This window comes from Peromyscus californicus, unplaced genomic scaffold, assembly GCF_007827085.1.
Source record: "Peromyscus californicus insignis strain IS unplaced genomic scaffold, ASM782708v3 Scaffold_8__1_contigs__length_139910024, whole genome shotgun sequence".
Lineage (NCBI taxonomy): Eukaryota > Metazoa > Chordata > Mammalia > Rodentia > Cricetidae > Peromyscus > Peromyscus californicus.
In genome coordinates this window covers 62,991,425-63,009,387 of record NW_026294606.1, presented here as the reverse complement: position 1 = coordinate 63,009,387, position 17,963 = coordinate 62,991,425, and the positions used below count along the sequence as shown (strand labels likewise).

General features: G+C 41.4%; 2 protein-coding genes across 6 annotated transcripts in view; both read right to left on the bottom strand.

The window, feature by feature from the left end:
* Sec61a2 (SEC61 translocon subunit alpha 2) overlaps positions 1–7,870 on the bottom strand; it is a 35,921-nt gene extending 28,051 nt beyond the window's left edge. For 2 of the 5 annotated variants that reach the window (XR_008215914.1, XR_008215915.1), the window contains exons 1-3: positions 7,731–7,869; positions 5,900–5,967; positions 3,871–3,936 (exon numbers count right to left, since the gene is read on the bottom strand). Coding sequence is in view for 3 of the 5 variants with exons in the window: in XM_052729024.1 (XP_052584984.1) it covers positions 3,871–3,936; positions 5,900–5,967; positions 7,731–7,737 (141 nt within the window). In the remaining 2 variants the exon portion in view is untranslated. Of the gene's footprint in view, positions 1–3,870; positions 3,937–5,899; positions 5,968–7,730 lie in introns of all 5 variants that reach the window. The other 3 variants (XM_052729024.1, XM_052729025.1, XM_052729023.1) reach the window with 2 other exon arrangements.
* Positions 7,871–11,827: 3,957 nt separating this feature from the next.
* Dhtkd1 (dehydrogenase E1 and transketolase domain containing 1) overlaps positions 11,828–17,963 on the bottom strand; it is a 42,108-nt gene continuing 35,972 nt past the window's right edge. The window contains exons 16-17 of the mRNA XM_052728000.1: positions 15,670–15,755; positions 11,828–14,338 (exon numbers count right to left, since the gene is read on the bottom strand). Coding sequence (XP_052583960.1) covers positions 14,234–14,338; positions 15,670–15,755 — 191 coding nt within the window. The 3' untranslated portion in view covers positions 11,828–14,233. The remainder of the gene's footprint in view (positions 14,339–15,669; positions 15,756–17,963) is intronic.

Here is a 17,963-nt window from a genome sequence, read left to right as displayed (position 1 = left end):
TAGACAGCTCCTACCTATTACCATGCGATGCTAACAGTCCCCCAGAATGCCTACTAACATTCCAAATGTGGAGAAGGAAACTACAGACGCCTTTATTCTTCCTTTTCATGAAGAGAAAGGAGAAATCACAGCTGAGAAGGAAGGGAAGGGAAGTTGAGCGATGAGGGTGAGTCTGTGGGATGGAACTGAAGATTGTGGGACTATGCTAAATTTGAGAACTGAGGAACAATCAGAGCCTAGAATGGAGAATAGACCTCCACAGTTAGCTTGTGAGAAGCTTTCAAGACAGCCCGAAGGGGGGAAAAAAAATCAAAGCAGAGCCCTGGAAGCATCTAATGTAATGATCTCAGCTTATCTCACCTCCCACCATTCCCTCAAGCTAGAGAAAACTGGCTAGAACTTGTTTTATGTTCAGTTGAAATCACCCACACTGGGCAGATCTGCCCAAACGTGAGAAAGACAAAAAGCAGCCATTTAGCAACTATATAAACACAGGGAAACTAGGTAACACAAAGGCGTAAGTGGGCCACAGCATGAACCATTCCTGAGAAACAACACTGGTTTCTAGATAGAAATGTTGGGGGGGGGGGGCATTTTTTGTGCCGGGAGACTGAATGTGGGGCTTACATAACCTAGGCAAACACCCTAAGGAATCAGGAGAGAAAGCGTTTTTTGTTTTGTAATCATTTTACCTTTAGAGACAGGATCTCTCTACGCTGTCCAGGCTGGCTTTCAACTGGAGACCCTCCTGCCTTAGCCTCCAGAGGAGCTAAGATCCCAGGCCAATGACACTAGGCCTGGAGGTCATTCTTCTATTTATGTTTCCTTCTTGGGATCTGGGTAATGATTTAAGACCCAAAACTCCACTCTGTACTTTTACAGGTTAAAGTTTGCTGACCCCTATATTAGAAGATTCAGTATTTTCAAGATGACAATTCTCATAAATCAACCTAAAAATTCTCATAAATCAAGCTAAAAAGTCAAAGCTGCATATATATCTCATATTCCTAATGGATTTTCTTACAAAAATACACACAATGACTCTAGCTGTTTCTATGGAAATATAAAGGACCTAGAGTTGGTCCTTCTCAATAAAGAACAAAGCTGCAGAACTTTTCCTAACTTACCAGTTTAAGAATGCAATGTCAGAATCCAGTAGCTGCTCAGAACACAATATATCCATCAGCTTCCCCCCGTCATAGATACCAACAGGCATCCTACTGAGACATTTGAGTCCCGAGCTAACAGACTTCCAGGTGCCAACATCTCTCTGGCCTGAGAATTAAGTTTACATCAAAGGGAGCACTGATGGACACCCATCTTGCTCCTTATCCTCTTCCCTGCCTCCTGCTTCAGAATGAAAGAGCCTGATTGTAGGCTCAGGCTGTGCAACCTTCTCCATTCTCAGAAACATATAAAAGGAGACCCACACTTCTGCCATGGGGGAGGATTCCCTTCTTCAGAGACCCCACCAGGCTGTCTCTGATACTGGGGCCTCAACTTTCCTCACAGCCCCCACTATGCTATTGCCTCTCTTTCTATCCATCTATTGCATTAATAACTCATATTGCCTGTATTAGTTAGGGTGTCCACTGCTGTGAAAAAACATCATGCCCAAAATCAACTTGGGGAAGAAAGGGTTTATTTCATCATCTACAGAAGTCAGAGCAGAAACTCAACAGAGGCCGTGGAGGAGTGATGGTTACTGGCTTGTTCTGTTTTCTTATGCTATCCTGGACCATCTGCCTCAGGATGCACCACCCACGATGAGGTGAGCCCTTCCACATCAATCATTAATCAAGAAAATGCAAAGGGCGTGGTGACATGTGCCTTTAATTCCAGCACTCGGGAGGCAGAAGCAGGAAGATCTCTGTGAGTTCTAGGCCAGCCTGATCTACATAGTGAATTCCAGCCAGATACCTAGTGAGACCCCTCTCAAGAATAATAGTATTGATGTTGGGCAGTGGTGATGAATGCCTTTAATCCCAGCACTCGGAGGCAAAGGAAGGCAAATCTCTGGGTTCAAGGCCAGCCTGATCTACAGAACAATTCCAGAACAACCAGGGTTACACAGAGAAACCTTGTCTCGAAAAAACAAAAACAAAACAAAAAAGATACTTTACCAAATATGCATCACACAAAAAAAGTTGCTCACTATCATTTGCCAAGGGAATTCAAACTGAAACCGCTCCTATTAAGATGGCTACTATTCACAATAGGTGAGCTAGTTGAAAATAAGCAAAAACTTAGCAAGACACAAGGGAGTCTCAACTAGGGGTGCATAGGCAAAGAACACTGAACATAGTTACCATGCAGACCAGCAACCTTTCCTAGCCATGCACTCCTTAGAGCAGAAAGACTCATACCCAAGCATTTATGGCAACCTGTTTTCAGCCAAAAGTTACACACACACACCGAACATCAACACATAAGTGAATGTGCTGATATTCACATAGAGAAATAAAAACTGCTGACAACATGGCTAAATCTCAAAAATACTGTAAAATCAGACTCTAGACACCCTGACTACATATATGTGAAATTCTAGAAAAGACAAATTATAGTGATGAAGGGATATCAGAGCTTGCCTAGGACTGGGGGTAAGATGATAAACAGTGAATGAAGAGTTACAAGGAATGTAGGAGGGTAACAAAAATGTTCTGTACCCCCTTAGGTAACAGCTTCTTGAGTGTACACATCTGCAAAAATTCTTCAGAATGTACAGTTAAAACTGTTACTATGTACATAGACCTCCCTAGAGTTGACTTTTTTAATGGGGGTACAACTTCAGAGATGTCAAATGCATATGGTAGAAATATAAATGCCTGCTTTTCTCTCTGCACTTTCTGTGCGGTTTTTTTTTAAACTATTCTCTCCTAAACATCCAAAAAATAAATAAATAAAGTAGAGTAGTAAAAGTTCTTTAATGACCTGATCATTTCATTCTTCAACACACATGGACCAGCAAGACGGCTCAGCAGGTTAAGGCAATTACAACCAACCCTGCTGACCTGAGTTCAATTCCTGGAACCCACAGGATGAAAGGAGAGAACCAACTCCCACAAACTGTCCTCTGATCTTCACACACATACCATGGTATGCATACACACACACACACACACACACACACACACACACACATATTTAAAAAAAAAAAAAAAAAAGCTGGGCAGTAGGCATATACCTTTAATCCCAGTACTTGGGAAGCAGACATGCTGATCTTTGAGTTCAAGGCCATCCTGGTTTACACAGAGTTCCAGGACAGCCAGGGCTACACAGAGAAACCCTGTTGCTCACGGTAGGGGGTAGGAGGGGTGGATTTCTGTAAGTTTGGCTACAAAGTTAGTTCCAGGACAGCTTTGAAACATCATAGACAGAGAAAAACTGTCTCAAAAAAAAAAAAAAAAAAAAAAAAACAAGCAAAATAATAATACTGCTCAGCTTATAATGTAACTCAGTCATACAGTACTTGCCTTCTTGCACAAGGCCCTGAGTTTGATCCCCAAATCACAAAGAAATAAAACCAGCAGAACTCGGAGCCAAAGAGATGGCTCAAATGCTAAGAGTCCTTGTGCTTTTCCAGAGGACACAGGTTCAATTCTCAGAACCGACATTAGATAGATAGCTCACAACTAACTGTAACACCAGCTGTAGGGGATCTGACACCCAATTCTGGCCTCCATGGGCAACTGTACATATGTTTTTTACACACACACACACACACACACACACACACACTCCACATAAATAAATCTTACCAAAACAAGCAGCACTCAATATAGCTCAGTATATTATTTTACCAGTTTTCAAATCCTCACCAATCAAGACTTAAAATGATACAGACGTGTATTCAATGGTTTGGTTACATACCTGACAGCAGACTAAGAAAATGAAGAGTGTTATAGCCGTCCATAGTACCTTCTCTCTAAACTGAATCTGTACAACACAAGTACAAAGAACCATCAATCAAATTCAAAGCAAACTCCATAGTAAGGCACCATTACCATTCCCCAATGCGCATGCTCACTGTTTGCACACCCTAGCTTGTTCCAGCTAAAATCAATAGCCAAGCATCTCAAATGTAAGTCTCTTCTTTTCCAAAAGGAAGGTATTACTTGTAAGCTTTCCGTGCTTTTTGTATATCCTAGATAGTAATTCACAGTCAGTTGTACAGCCAGGAAGAATTTCCTCTCGTTCTGTTGCTGTCTCTGCATGCCTTTCCTTTGCTGTGCAGAAACTTTTAACTTCATGAAAATTCCATTTGTCAGCTGTTGGCATTACCTTCTGAGTGACTGGAGTCCCACCCAGAAAGTCTCTGCACATGGCTGTATCTTAAGGTGCTTTCTTTACTCTCTCTTCTCACAGTTCAGAGTTCCAGGTATTACACTAAGGTTTTTGATCCATTTGGTGTTGATTAAATTTGAAAGATTGACTATAGCTTGTAATAGTTAAGTCTATATCTCCAACTAGCTCCCATGTGCTGCCACAAAAAAAGATAATTTAAATATAAGTATGCTTCATGACTGCCAGGCAGTGGTGGCACATGGCTTTAATCCCAGCACTCGGGAGGCAGAGGCAGGTGGATCTCTATGAGTTTGAGGACAGCCTGGTCTACAGAGTGAGTTCCAGGACAGCCAGAACTAAGACTACACAGAGAAACCCTGTCTCAAAAAACAAACAAAACAAAACGAACAAAAAAACCATGCTTCATGTATACTGTTCAAGGGAAAATACCTGAAGAGGAGGCAAAGTAAAGCAGATCTAATGCACGTTTCAGTCAGAAAGGGAACTGCATGAAATACTGAACAATTTTACACAGGAATCCTAGGATATCCACAAACTATGAAAAGTTACACTTTGGTATGCCTAAAGTAAAACTGAGTAGCCATCTCTACCACCTCAAATCATTAAAAATTAAAAGTACTTCTAAATAAAACAGTAAGCCCAAAAAAAGCTTTATCAATCTCTATGACCCTATTTTGTTATTAATTTCCTAAGAACTAAAAGGACGGACAGGATAGTCTAAGAACTGAAAATTTTGAAATTAATATTATTTCTGGAGTTTTAAATACCTCAGTTCCAGATATGCTCAATGATTGAAGAACAATGTGATTTAGTTATGATACCTTCTAAACACATTGCTGCTATTTCTTTCCTAACAAGAAATTAAAATATGGGAGGTATATACTTAAACAATTGCAATTTATTATGTAAAACAGTTGGTACTCACTAAAACCTACCCAGCAGATCATAACATCAGCTAGCAATATATACATCCTACACTAAAGAATTATAAAGTACCAACATGGCCAGGAGAATACTGTATCTTAACTAACACACAGGTCAAGAAGAACTTGGGTTGGATACATAACTTAGAGCAACATTTCTGATAGAATGAGAATCCTACCTACTCTTAAAAAAGTCTATAACAGGGCCAGCCAGACAGATGTGGTGGTTTGAATGAGAACAGCTCTATAGGTTCATATATTTGAAAGCTTAGTCCCTAGTTGGTGGAACTGTTTTGGGAAGGATTGGGTGTGGCATTGTTGGAGGAGGAATGTCACTGGAGGTGGGCTTTGAGGTTTTAAAAGCCCATGCCAGATCCAATTCTCTCCACCACCAGACCCACATGATGAGAGAAGAGAAACAATTCCCAAAAGTTGCCCTCTGACCTCCATATGTACACCACAGTACACTGGTACAGAAGTGCACATATATACATATGAGAAAAATTAATATAACTTAAAAATTAAAAACCAGTCTATAGTTGTTTGCAAGATGAGGAAGTAACATTTTTCCACTTACAACCAGAAATGGTTGGAGTAAGCAAATCAACCCTGGTGGTTTGGCAGAGTAATTCACCCTGTTACCTGCTGATTTACTAAAATATTATACTTACTTTCCTTTCAGGCTTCTGGATTTCTGGTAGAACTGCACAGAAAGGTTTGATAACTTCTAAAAACTTGACTGTAAAAAAAATTATCAAGTTTAAAAATGTATCTTTTAACAGTTTGAAAAACAAATTGTCTTTAACAGCTGTTTATCCCGTCCACCCAAATTAAATAATCATGATGTTCTCAAGTTCAAAGAAGTAGGTCTGCAATAGATAAGACCATCCAAATGGCTAGTGAGTAAATACTGAAGGAAAGTCAATAATGAACCAGGACTTTGCTTCTTCATGCTTAAACCCAATCCTTGTATATATACAGAACAGGAAATATTCAGATCACCACTATGAAAAATAAGTAAATGCAGTTTACTACAATACTTCGATAATGCACTAATAGATAGCGGGACAGAGGGAGCCTTTCCCAGGGATGCTATAGTAGGAAATGAGCTTAACCTCAAGTACTGACTTAAACAGCTTAAAGATGGCAACATTCACTAGGCAAAGAAAGAGGAAAAAAAAATCAGGATCACTTCCTACAGGCAACTTTTTAAAGCCTACCAACTCTACTTCATTTCAGTTAGCCGCATTTCACAGCTTGGTCATTCTCCAAGTACTTACACACAAGAATCAGCTCAGAGAATGGCAATTACATTTCATTATAAAGTATTGCTTTCCCAAGCTACTTCTGAAGTAATATAAAGTAAGATAAACCAAGGTTTAGGGATCGATGCTATCTCCTATGTCCCGCTGGACTCACAAAGGTGGAAGTCACTGATGTCAGTTAGAATTTATAATTGTCATGTTTGCTATCTAAGTACAAGTTTGGACTATTTAGAAAGTAGATCTAAAATCTGAAAACATTCACCTGTAATAATAATAATAATAATAATAATAATAATAATAATAATAATAGTAAAACCCACAACTATGGGTCACATCAGGAAACTCCCTAGAGTCTCCTTATTCCTTTTCCAAGCGACCCTCCGGGATTTCTTGGCATTTTATGATTCGCTGTACTGGCGTTCAGGTTCAAACAATGCTGTTGCGTGCCGCCATGTATTTTGCCTATCCTGAGAATTCCATTTATCATTCGTAATTCAAGGCCAAGGGTCTTTTATCTATTCCCTTTTCCAAATGTCTACCAGTTGTCCAATTGGGTGTATCGCTTGGACCTTCAGTTAGGCAACCCTTTACACACAAACGTGTGAACTGCTAGGTTAAGTATTTGCGTGAATACACATGAGGATGAATGTTTGGGGCAGGGCCCTCGATGGATCCCCACCATACGAGGCCTCGTCCCTACCGCGCGCACCAACTTACAGTTTTCAATGAACACCATAGAATGACTGGGATGAATATTTCAAGGAAAATGCTGAGCTACCGATCACACGCCTTTCCTCCCCTAAAACACATGCTATGAATCACATTTTTTTTTTTAAAATGAGGGAGACATTCATCGCAACACGCCAAGGAAGCGTGATTCAGGAATTTAAAAAAAAAAAATGAGCTTCCTAAGATTCAGAAAAATCCCAAGTGGTCCAAGCTAAGGAGAGTGTCCTAACTCCCCGCCCCCCAGCCAATGGCCTCCCCGCGCCATCCACGCTCCTAGCCGCCTAAGGGACGCAAACCGGGACCTCTGGGTCTCCGTGACCCGCCGGGCAAGGCCTCGCTGACCGGAGGCGCCTTGGCGGAGGCCCCCAGCTCGCGCCATCCGCGGCGACCCCGGCGAGGCCTGCGTATCTTCAGCCCCCCTAACGACCCCAAGGGGGAAGCCGCTCCACGGCCCGTAGCCCGGAGGGACCCGCGACCCTGAGGTCCCCGCTCCCGCCACCACACTCACTGCCCATGGCGGCGGCTCAGGACACCCGGCGAGGAACGGCGGCCTCGCAGCTGCTTTCGCTCCGTTCCTCACGACTCTGGCCTAGGCGACGGAGGCTTGGGACACGCTTCGTCCGTCCCCGCACAAGCTCCGCCCACGAGTCATGTGACACGCGCTCTCAGCTCCGCCCAGACCCGCCCCCAGATCTGGCCCCAGCCGTTGGACGACGGCCACCGCGTTGCCATGGCCACCACTGGCGCGGCGGCAGGGGCGGGGCTGCCACAGTGGGCGTGTCTTGGTTGCCCTACCCAGTTCCATGGCCTCCCAGAGACAGGCCTTGGGGACCCAGGGTTTTCCTTTTCGGAGCTGTTTTCCCAGATTAGGTTTCCTAGTTCAGGCATCCTGCTGGTCTCCTGAGGCCTGGGGCTGAGCTTCCAGAACCAACCTTTTCTTTCGGCCCCATCTTAAGTGTAACTTCTTAGAGATTTGTAAAAATTGGTGACACACTGTGCATTCAATAGCTTACAAAAGTACTCTCCAGTTTACTACGACGTGCTTTCCCCATCTCCAAAGTACAGACATCAAGGTTTTATGCCTTCTGAGATTGAGGAGTTCACTGAACTCAGTTCTTTGACCCCTCTGCTGGCTCCTCCTGCTTCTCCAATTTGTGTCTTCTTGGACAGCCATGTGGTTAAAAAAAACAAAAACACAGTGTTAGAATTCAGTCAGCCCTACATTTTAATCTCCAGGAAAGTCTTTGGGCAATCAACCTAGATGAGCTACTTTGGCAAAATACGGACAACAGCAGCCACCTTATGCGGGTGTAAAATTTAAATTGAGACACTAGTATACACGAAGGCCCTTAGATTAATTTTCCTTTCTCAAACTTTAAACCACTCCTCGAAATCAAGTCTGTGTTCTAATGTCTGCTGTAACAAGCTAAGTCGAAGGTGACATCCTATACTCAGTCAGTCATCAGTCAAATCCAAAGATGTGTTCTCCTGTTCAGATCTATAACCAAGAAGGAAACAAGGTAAGCACCTGGAGTGGGGGTGGGGACCATTAGGGTTGTCTTGCAGGGGCCTGCAAGGGTTTTTCTCACTGTGTTTGTGGCCAGCTGGGGAAACTCAGAGGATTAATATTTGCATTTGCAAAGGCTCTCTCACTCAGATCCGGCCATCAGTGCTTATTGTGAGCATTGGCACGTCAGTCCGTTTGGCTTCCCAGTGTGTACTGGGCCTCCTCACAACATTGTAACTTAGTGCCAAGGGATGCCATTGGAAATGTGTCTCAGTTATTGTAGTGTGTGGAGGCAGCCAGGAAGGTCTGCTCAAGTTCTGGGAGAGGAGAGAAAAGACACCATCTCTAGGGGAGGGTGTGACACAGCCGGAAGACCTTGAGTGATCTCCATCCTTTGAACTCACCCTGATTTCATCCCTACTTTGTTAGTCATTCTTTTTCTTCCCCTCACCTCACCCCTGTCCCTCCTCCTCTTTTTCTTAAGAATCTCATGTACTCCAGGAATAGGTTGATCTCACAGATTAACCCCTCCACTATTCTTCAGTCTTTCTGGACTTCCCAAATGCTACCCAGACCTTCCTTGACCTATATGTCACCAAATCTCTGTCTATCCGGAATATCATTCTACCTTTAGTCTTCCAATTGTTTTAGCAGATCCACCCAGGAAATCTCTTGGGTTGGAGAGATGGCTCAGCAGTTAAGAGCACTTACTGCTCTTGCAAGGACTTGGGTTCAGTTCTGTGCTGGCTAGTTTTATATCAACTTGACACTGGCTAGTCATTTGAGAAGGAACCTCAAGTGGGAAAATGCATCTATAAGATTAGCCTGAGGGCAAGTCTGTGCAGCATTTTCTACATTGATGATTGATGTGGGAGGTCCCAGCTCACAGAGGGCAATGGCACACCGGTCCTGGATACTGTAAGATAGCAGGCTGAGAAAGCCATGAGAACAAAGCCATTAAGAAGCATTTCTCCTCAAAGAGACCACAGAGACTTCCTCCAGCGACTGATGGAAGCAGTTGCAGAGTCTGACAGCTAAACATTAGGCAGAGCTTGGGGGATCCTGCAGGGGAGAGGGAATGATTGGAGGTACTGGAGAGGTCAGGGACACCAAGAGAACACAGCCCAATCAATTGACCGAGACTCATGGGGGCTCACAGAGACCAGGGAGCCTGTAGGGGTCTGACCTAGGTCCTCTGTATGTCTGTTATGTCTGAGTAGCTTGGTGTTCTTGTGGGATTCCTAACAGTGTGAGAGGGGGCTGTCTCCGACTCTTTCGTGGGCTTGTGTGACCACCCTTTCCTTCCTGCTGGGTTGCCTCATCCAGCCTTGATGTGATGGTACGTGCCTGGTCTTATAGTAGCATATTATGTGTGTTTGGTGGATGTCCCTGGGAGGCCTGTTCTTTTCCGAGGGGCGACAGAGGGAGGGTGGGTCTGGGGGAGAAGGGAGGTGTGGGAGGGGAGTGGGGGAGGGGAAGGAGGGGAAACTGTGGTCAAGATGTGATATATGAAAGAATTAGAAGAAAAAGAAGAGGAGGAGGAGGAGGAGGAGGAGGAGAGGAAGAAGCATTCCTCCAGGGCTTGTGCTTCAGTTTCTGCCTCCAGGTTTCTCCACGTTCAGTTTTCTGACTTCCTTCAATGATCGTCTGTGACAAGGAACTGAATGCTGAAATAAACCCCTTTCCCCTCAAGTTGCTTTCGGTCACAGTGTTCTATCACTGCAGTAGGAAAGCTCCCAGGACCCACATGGTAGCTCACAGCCATCCATAACTCCAGTCCCAGGCGATCCAAAGCTTTCTTCTGACCTCTGCAGTCACCAGTCATGCACATGATACACATACATACATGCAACACATACATGCAGCAAAAACACACATACACATATACATAAAATAACAAAACAAATTTTAAAAGCCCCTCTTGCCAGGCATGGGGGCACACACTTTAATCCCAGCACACAGGAGGCAGAGGCAGATCAGACCAGCCCGATCTACATAGCCAGTTCCATGGCACCAAGAGTTACACTAGGAAGCACTGTCTTAAAAGGAAAAAAAAAAAAAAAAAAAAAAAACACTTTATTTATTTATTTATTTTTATCCACAGACCGCTACTTTGTCAAGGACCAAAGCCGCCTAAAGCAAAATAAAAATAATGTTATATGTAGAATATTTCTTGATGAAATATCTTTTTACTCTTAAATTGTTGTTTCTTATATTCTGCTGTTCATTCACTATATCTGGCTGTCCATATGAGTAAGAGAAGATAGTGAGCAATACTAAAAATAAAAAAGTTCAGTAAAAGTTTTCTAAATTAACAGATCTTGTAATTTAGGGGAATTAGTAGAGATTTGGGGTTTTGTTTTTGTTTTTTGCAACAGGGTTCCTCTATGTATCTTTGGAGCCTGTCCTGGAACTTGCTCAGTAGACCAGGCTAGCCTCAAACTCACAAGAGATCTCCCTGCCTCTGCCTCCCGAGTACTGAAATTAAAGGCATGCAGCCACCACCACCCGGCTGGAATTAGTAGGTTTTATGTTTCGTTTTATCAGATGTCAACAAAAACATGATAGAGTTGTTAAGGGGTTATTTGTACAGGGTATGTTATATATTTTATGTAAAATGAACTCTCTGAGAAGCTGCGATAAAAATTAGACATCCAAGTATATCCAAGAGAAATGTACAGAAGCTTCTGGAACGTCAAGACTAAAAAGCATTGATCCATAATCTGTGACTTCTTTCCTGGGCAACTCCATTTCCTTCCATTTTGTAAAAGAAATACTGTTTGTATTGCCATTTCAAGAATCTTCAAAATGGAGAATTCAAGCTTAGTTCTCAGCCTACACATCTGGCTACTTACAACTATCTGTAACTCTAGTTATAGGGGATCTGGAGCTGTGGCCTCTGCAGGCACCTGCATTAACATGCATACACACACACACACACACACACACACACACACACACACACACACACGAACACATTCTCTATCACATAAATAAAATAAGTCTTTTTTAAAGTAGTAAAACTTCCAAGATAATACAGGCAAACTAAGGAAGTTATTTTCACAAACAGGAAGAAGTATATGAAAAATTGAACAAAATGGTTTTTATAAGGTAGAAAATTTTATTTTACTAAGAATAATGTATCATTTCAAGCAAAATTGCAGTTCTCCCATGGTTGCTAATATTTTAACTTATTAACTACATAATTTAAGTTCTATTCCTCAGTGAACATTAAACAAGCATAATTATGGGTAGTAGATATGAGAAACTAATGCCTCATTTTGAAGAGGAATAAAATACAGTAGTGTATGTTTGATTTGAATTCTTCAAATGGTCCCTTCTGCAAAACAATTCAAAATGTGGTTGAGACAGAAGACACTCTCATGACTCATGCAGGTAAAACCATAACAAGAAATAGTAAACCTGTGAGGTAAATTGTTATGAAGAAATTCAGAAAGAGCAAGACAATTTTATTTTATTTTCTTTCCTTTCCTTTTCTTTTTTGGTTTTTCAGACAGGGTTTCTCTGTGTAACATCCCTGAATGTCCTGGAACTCACTCTGTAGACCAGGCTGGCCTTGAACTCAGAGATCTGCCTGCCTCTGCCTCCTGAGTGCTGGGATTAAAGGAGTGTGCCACCACTGCCTGGCTATGACAAAAATATTCTTAAATATATTAACTTCCATCTCATTTTATAATTAGTTTTAAAATCTTTTAAGAAACCAAGAGATCTGAGAATAAAGATATGTTATGCTTTTTTTCTACCTAAATATACATTATTATTGTTATTCAACAGGCCTTTGAAATTTTACTGATTTATATAAGTAGTACTAAGTTACATGATTTATAAGGTGTGACACAGGAAGAAGGACTAAGGAATAAAAAAAGAAAGAAAAGGCTCAATGGTAGAGTTAGTAAGCACAAGGCTCTGGAACTGATACCCAGATCCAGATCCAGAGAAAAGAAAGAGAGGAGAGAGAGAGAGAGAGAGAGAGAGAGAGAGAGAGAGAGAGAGAGAGAGAGAGAGAGAAAGGGGAAGCAAATACTACAGAAATGTTAAATAAGTACACTAAAGAATTATTTTAAAATGTAACTTGTAGTCTGGCATGGTGGTGTGCACCTTTAATCCCAGCACTCAGAAGGCAAAGGCAGAGAGATCTGAGTTCCAGGCCAGCTAGAACTGCACAGTGACAACCTATCTCAAAAACAAACCAAGAAAAAGATATACATTATGAACTATTACTAATCTAGAAGTGCCTATACATTAATGATGTAAGACATGGCCCATTGCTGGAACAAGTGGAAAGGAAACAGATACATTCCAGCCCTTCATAGTCCCCATCACCTTTTAGAAACACAGTATCATAAAGCAAGAATAGTACATGGTAAACGCTCCTCAAGACCAACTCAAATGAAGCCACACAGCTACTGTTTAGATTTGCTCCCAACATTAGGTTTAACACCAAATGGAATGGGTCACTTGGTGACCTCTGAGGAACCCCCAGACCTGACTTTGGGAAGGCAGCTAAAAATTAATGTACTTAATAGCACAGACATACATCATAGTTGTACCTGGAACTTTTAGAGACTAAAGTGATTAACCTGATACTGAAATCCACCTATCAGAAGTTAAAAACATCACAGCAATATAACTGGGGGGAAGGGGAACTTAATGGTAAAATAAACCACAGGTCAGTTTTAATACAGCTAACACTTCATAATTTAAAAATTATTAGCGGCCAGGGCTGTAGCTCAGTTGGTAGAGTGCTCCCTACCATTCACGAAGACCAGGGTTTGCTCCTCATCACCAGCACTAACTAGGCATGGCTGAACAAATAAATAATCTTGGCACTCAGGAAGTAGAGGCAAAAAGATCAGAAGGTCAAGGCTGGTCATCCTCAGGTATACAGTGAGTATGAGGACAGCCTGGACAACATGAAACTGTCTCAGAACACTGCTAGAAGATCATACAATCAGAAATCTGTATTTAACAGAATTTACTTGTAAGGATAATGGATAAAACCTGAAAGAACATGAATCCGGAATGTTCTAATTTTACTGGTGTCGGATGGAACATTTCATAGAGTGACTCAGAGATGACATAAAACAAAAATATTGCTGTTCAGAGGACTCTGAAATGGGGGAAATTAGGAAAAGTTATATGTGTTAAACTAATTAAGTGGTAGTGTTGGGACTGCCTCTACACTGAACTTGCCCTGGTCAGTTATAGTGGAGTCTGAATACATCTGGTTAATGACCACCTTTTCCAGTTCATTCATATCTAACCAAAGCATAACAAACACTATTGTGCTGCAAAGCATAAAATCGACTATCTGTTCCATTACTTATAAAATCAGTTTCCCCCTTATTCCATTTATTCCAAAGTCAGTTGTCCAAATTACTCCAGACTTCCATGCTAGCTAGGGGAAAGGAGAAAGGGTGGGGGAGGCAGGTTTCCCTTCACAGCATTTTTCTTAAAAGGCAATCCTGTTTTCTCAAAGCACATTATGAAGCGAAGCTCTTGGTGAGGGTGTCTTCATGCTGCTGCTGGTGCACTGTGCCAATTCCCACCGCAGGTGCTGGCAAAGGGGGCCGGCTTACAAGACGGAGCTGTCATTGGAGCAAAGAAGAAATCAAGTAACGTTTTGAGTGCATCGGAGTTCTGCTCAGTTCCACAAAAAGGTATATATATTCTCCATTAGCTTGTTCAAGCTAAGAAGAAAATATTGAATTACAGAGAATAGATTAGAGGGAAATATCTACCCTGAATTCCAGGCATGATAAGGTGAAAAAAAAAAAAACTCTTTTGATCTTAGCTGTAGTTTCTTTAACTAGATGTATTTCATGTGAAAATGATTTCCACCTAGCAAATTCATACTAAATGAATGAGCTACGTTCTAATGAACATAGAATAAAAAGATAAGCAGAGGTGTAACTATTCTTATTGGTTCTCCTTTCCTGAGGAAAATAAAGACATACAGTCTAGCAGCACTATAATCATGTCTACAATAAAGTGTTAACTGGATGTTTCTGGCACCAAACTGAAAAAAAAATCATTCATGAACATTTTTCTCTGGTACTTGGATGAGACATGATGAGGAAATAGTAGAAAAAGTAACAACATGCAAGGTTCATAGTTTTTTGGGATACAAACACATTTTAACATAATATTACAGGCTGAGCATCCTTAATCCAAAATCTGAAATTCTCCAAAATCTGGAATTTTGAAATTATCATTTCAGCCCCTAAAAGGTCTTGGGTTTTGAAGCATTTCAGATTTTGGAATTTTTTTGTTTGTTTGTTTTTTTGTTTTTTTTTTTTGAGACAGGGTTTCTTTGTGTAGTTTTGGTGCCTGTCCTGGATCTCGCTCTGTAGACCAGGCTGGCCTCGAATTCACAGAGATCCACCTGGCTCTGCCTCCCGAGTGCTGGGATTAAAGGCCACCACTGCCCAGCAGATTTTAGAATTTTTTGAGGCTTCTCAGCCTAGAAAATGTACATAAATACTCCAAAATCTGAAAAACTCACATATCTGAAATATTTCTGGTTCTGAACATTCTGGATAAGGGAGACTCAACCCTGTAATCTGAATACATAGACAGCTCCATAAACTCAACATTTTCTTCCAAAGGAATAATCTAAAACTAGATTTTTATTTTTATTTTATCTCCCTCTTGCATGTATCAGGATCTGACTATGTTGCCTGAGCTGATCTCAAACTTATAAACTCAAGTGACCCCAACCTTCTAATACAGGCATGCATCACCATGACCATCTTAAAAATAGAGTTTTTTAATTTCACTTTTTCTTTAAATAAATGAGCAAGCTGGTAATAGAAACCCTTACATTGTTACTCCAAGAGAAACGAAAGAGAGAGAGAGAGAGAGAGAGAGAGAGAGAGAATATGAATGAATGAATATAAATATAAGAATGGGCACTCACCTTGCAGGCCAGTTGTTTTTCAAACCTTGGAGAAACAAAAAACCATGGACCCATGTTCTGAGGCTCCTCCTGACTCCAAATGATATCTACAAAAAGAAACAATTTTTTCAACACCTCATATAAACTTATATACCAAGAAGTGGGGTAGAGGAATGGATGGATGGATGGTAAATAGATTTTAACTTCAATTAAATATATGCTTTTCCAACATGTTAGCAACTTAAAATTTTTTATTAATATGTGTACATATGAATGTCTGTATAAATGTAGGCCATGTGAGCAGGTGCCCAAGGAGGCCAGAAGAGGACATTGGGTCCCTTGAAGCTGGAGCTACAGGTGGTTGTGAGCCACCAATGTAGATACTGGAAAGGACTCTAACTCCTGGGCCATCTCTCTAGCTCCTGATGTTATCATCCTTTTCTCTTTCTTTCTTTTTTCCTTTCTTTTCTTTTCTGGCACGTACACCAGAACAGTCCTGATGCAAACTAGTTCTTTCACCCCAGTCTACTCATCCCAATTGCTTGCAGTCAATACACTTCCGAGTCCCAAATGTCAGCAACAATCAGTCTTCTCTGTCTACTGGGCACTTTCACCTTTACCAAAACACCATAGAAACGGAGTCAGACAGTGTGCAGCCTTGGGGTCTGACGTGAATTACCAAGTTCTTGTGGATAGCAACAGTTCATTCCTGAGGCTCAGTGCTAGCCTGCTTACTTTTAGCATTCTTGAGGCCCCGCACAGCATACAGCACCTCCTTCCTGTTTTATTGAATATGATATTACACATATTTCTTGCTAAGGGGAACTGTGTTTATTCATTCCCTAGCTGAAGGACAGTTTGACTGTTCCCAGCTTGAGGCAATTACAAATAAAGCTGCTGAAAAAAACATAAAACAAATAAAGCTGCTAAAAATATCTGTATGCAGATTTTCCTGTGAACCTATTTTCATTCTCTAGGTAAACCAGCAGTGGGGATTCTGAGTTACATGGTAAATTGGGGATTCTATAACAAGAAACTATCCTCCAGAGCTGTTGCAACCACTTTCGATCCCAGCAGTGGTGAGTGAGGGTTCCAGTTGCTTTGTATCCTCAGTTTGGTTTATTCTTTTTTGTGGGAGGGGGGGTTGTGTTTTGTATTCTAAATATATGTGGGGTATGGGTGTTTTGCCTGCATGTATATCTGTGTACCACATGTGTGCCTAGTACCCTTGGAAGCCAAAAGAAGATGTCAGATCCTTTGAAACTAGAGTTACAGTTAGTCATTAACCACCATGTGGGTGCTGAGAATTGAGCCAGATAATTTGGAAGAGCATCTAGTGCTCTTAACCACTGAGCCATCTCTCCAGCCCCTACAATAATTTTTACAATGAAAGTTTTTCATGTTGATCAAGCCCAATTTTTAATGATATAATGGAAAATTTTCCATCTAACAAAATTCAAAGAGGTTTTCCCCTAATAGTGTTACAGTTACATTTAGGTCTGTAATTACTTAATTTCTATAAGGTGCATACAGATACCAAATTTTCCAATCCTAAGTACTGAAAGTGCTTTATCATTTACAATTATATTGCAATTATTACATATGATGGCACAGCACTAATGACCCACAAATTCTCAAGAAATTATGTTTAGATGACAGTAGGCAGACTGAGTGGAACACCAAGAGAGACATGGCCCTAGGTACTTCAAAACATATCCTCAGATTCCATGAGATTTGACTTTCTAGTACCTTTCACTTCCCCTACCTCTTTCCATCTGAAGTAGCGTGAACAGGTTTCAGGTATCTGAAAAGCAAAGGGCCCTAACAGGAGCAAGTATTGTGGAATATTAGTTGAAGATGTGTTACATTTGTTTATGCTCTGGAACATTTGTTTAATGATGCAAAGATGTGTTGCATTCTTTTATGTGCATTTGTTTAACTCTGTGAAGTTGTGTGACTGTGCCTGTCTAAAACATCAGATTGGTCCAATAAAGAGCTGAACGGCCCTTAGCTAGGCAAGAGAAAGGCTAGGTGGAGCTGGCAGGCAGGGAGAATAAACAGGAGGAGAAATCTGGGAAGAGAGATCAGGGAGCAAAAGGAGAAGGAGAGGGGGCACTCCAGGGGCCAGCCACCCAGCTACACAGCAAGCCACGGAGTAAGAAGTAAAGAAAGGTATATAGAATAGAGAAAGATAAAAACCCAGAGGCAAAAATGAGATGGGATAATTTAAGAAAAGCTGGCTAGAAATAAGCCAAGTTAAGGCCAGGCATTCATAAGAAAGAATAATTCTCCGAGTGACTTATTTGGGAGTGGGG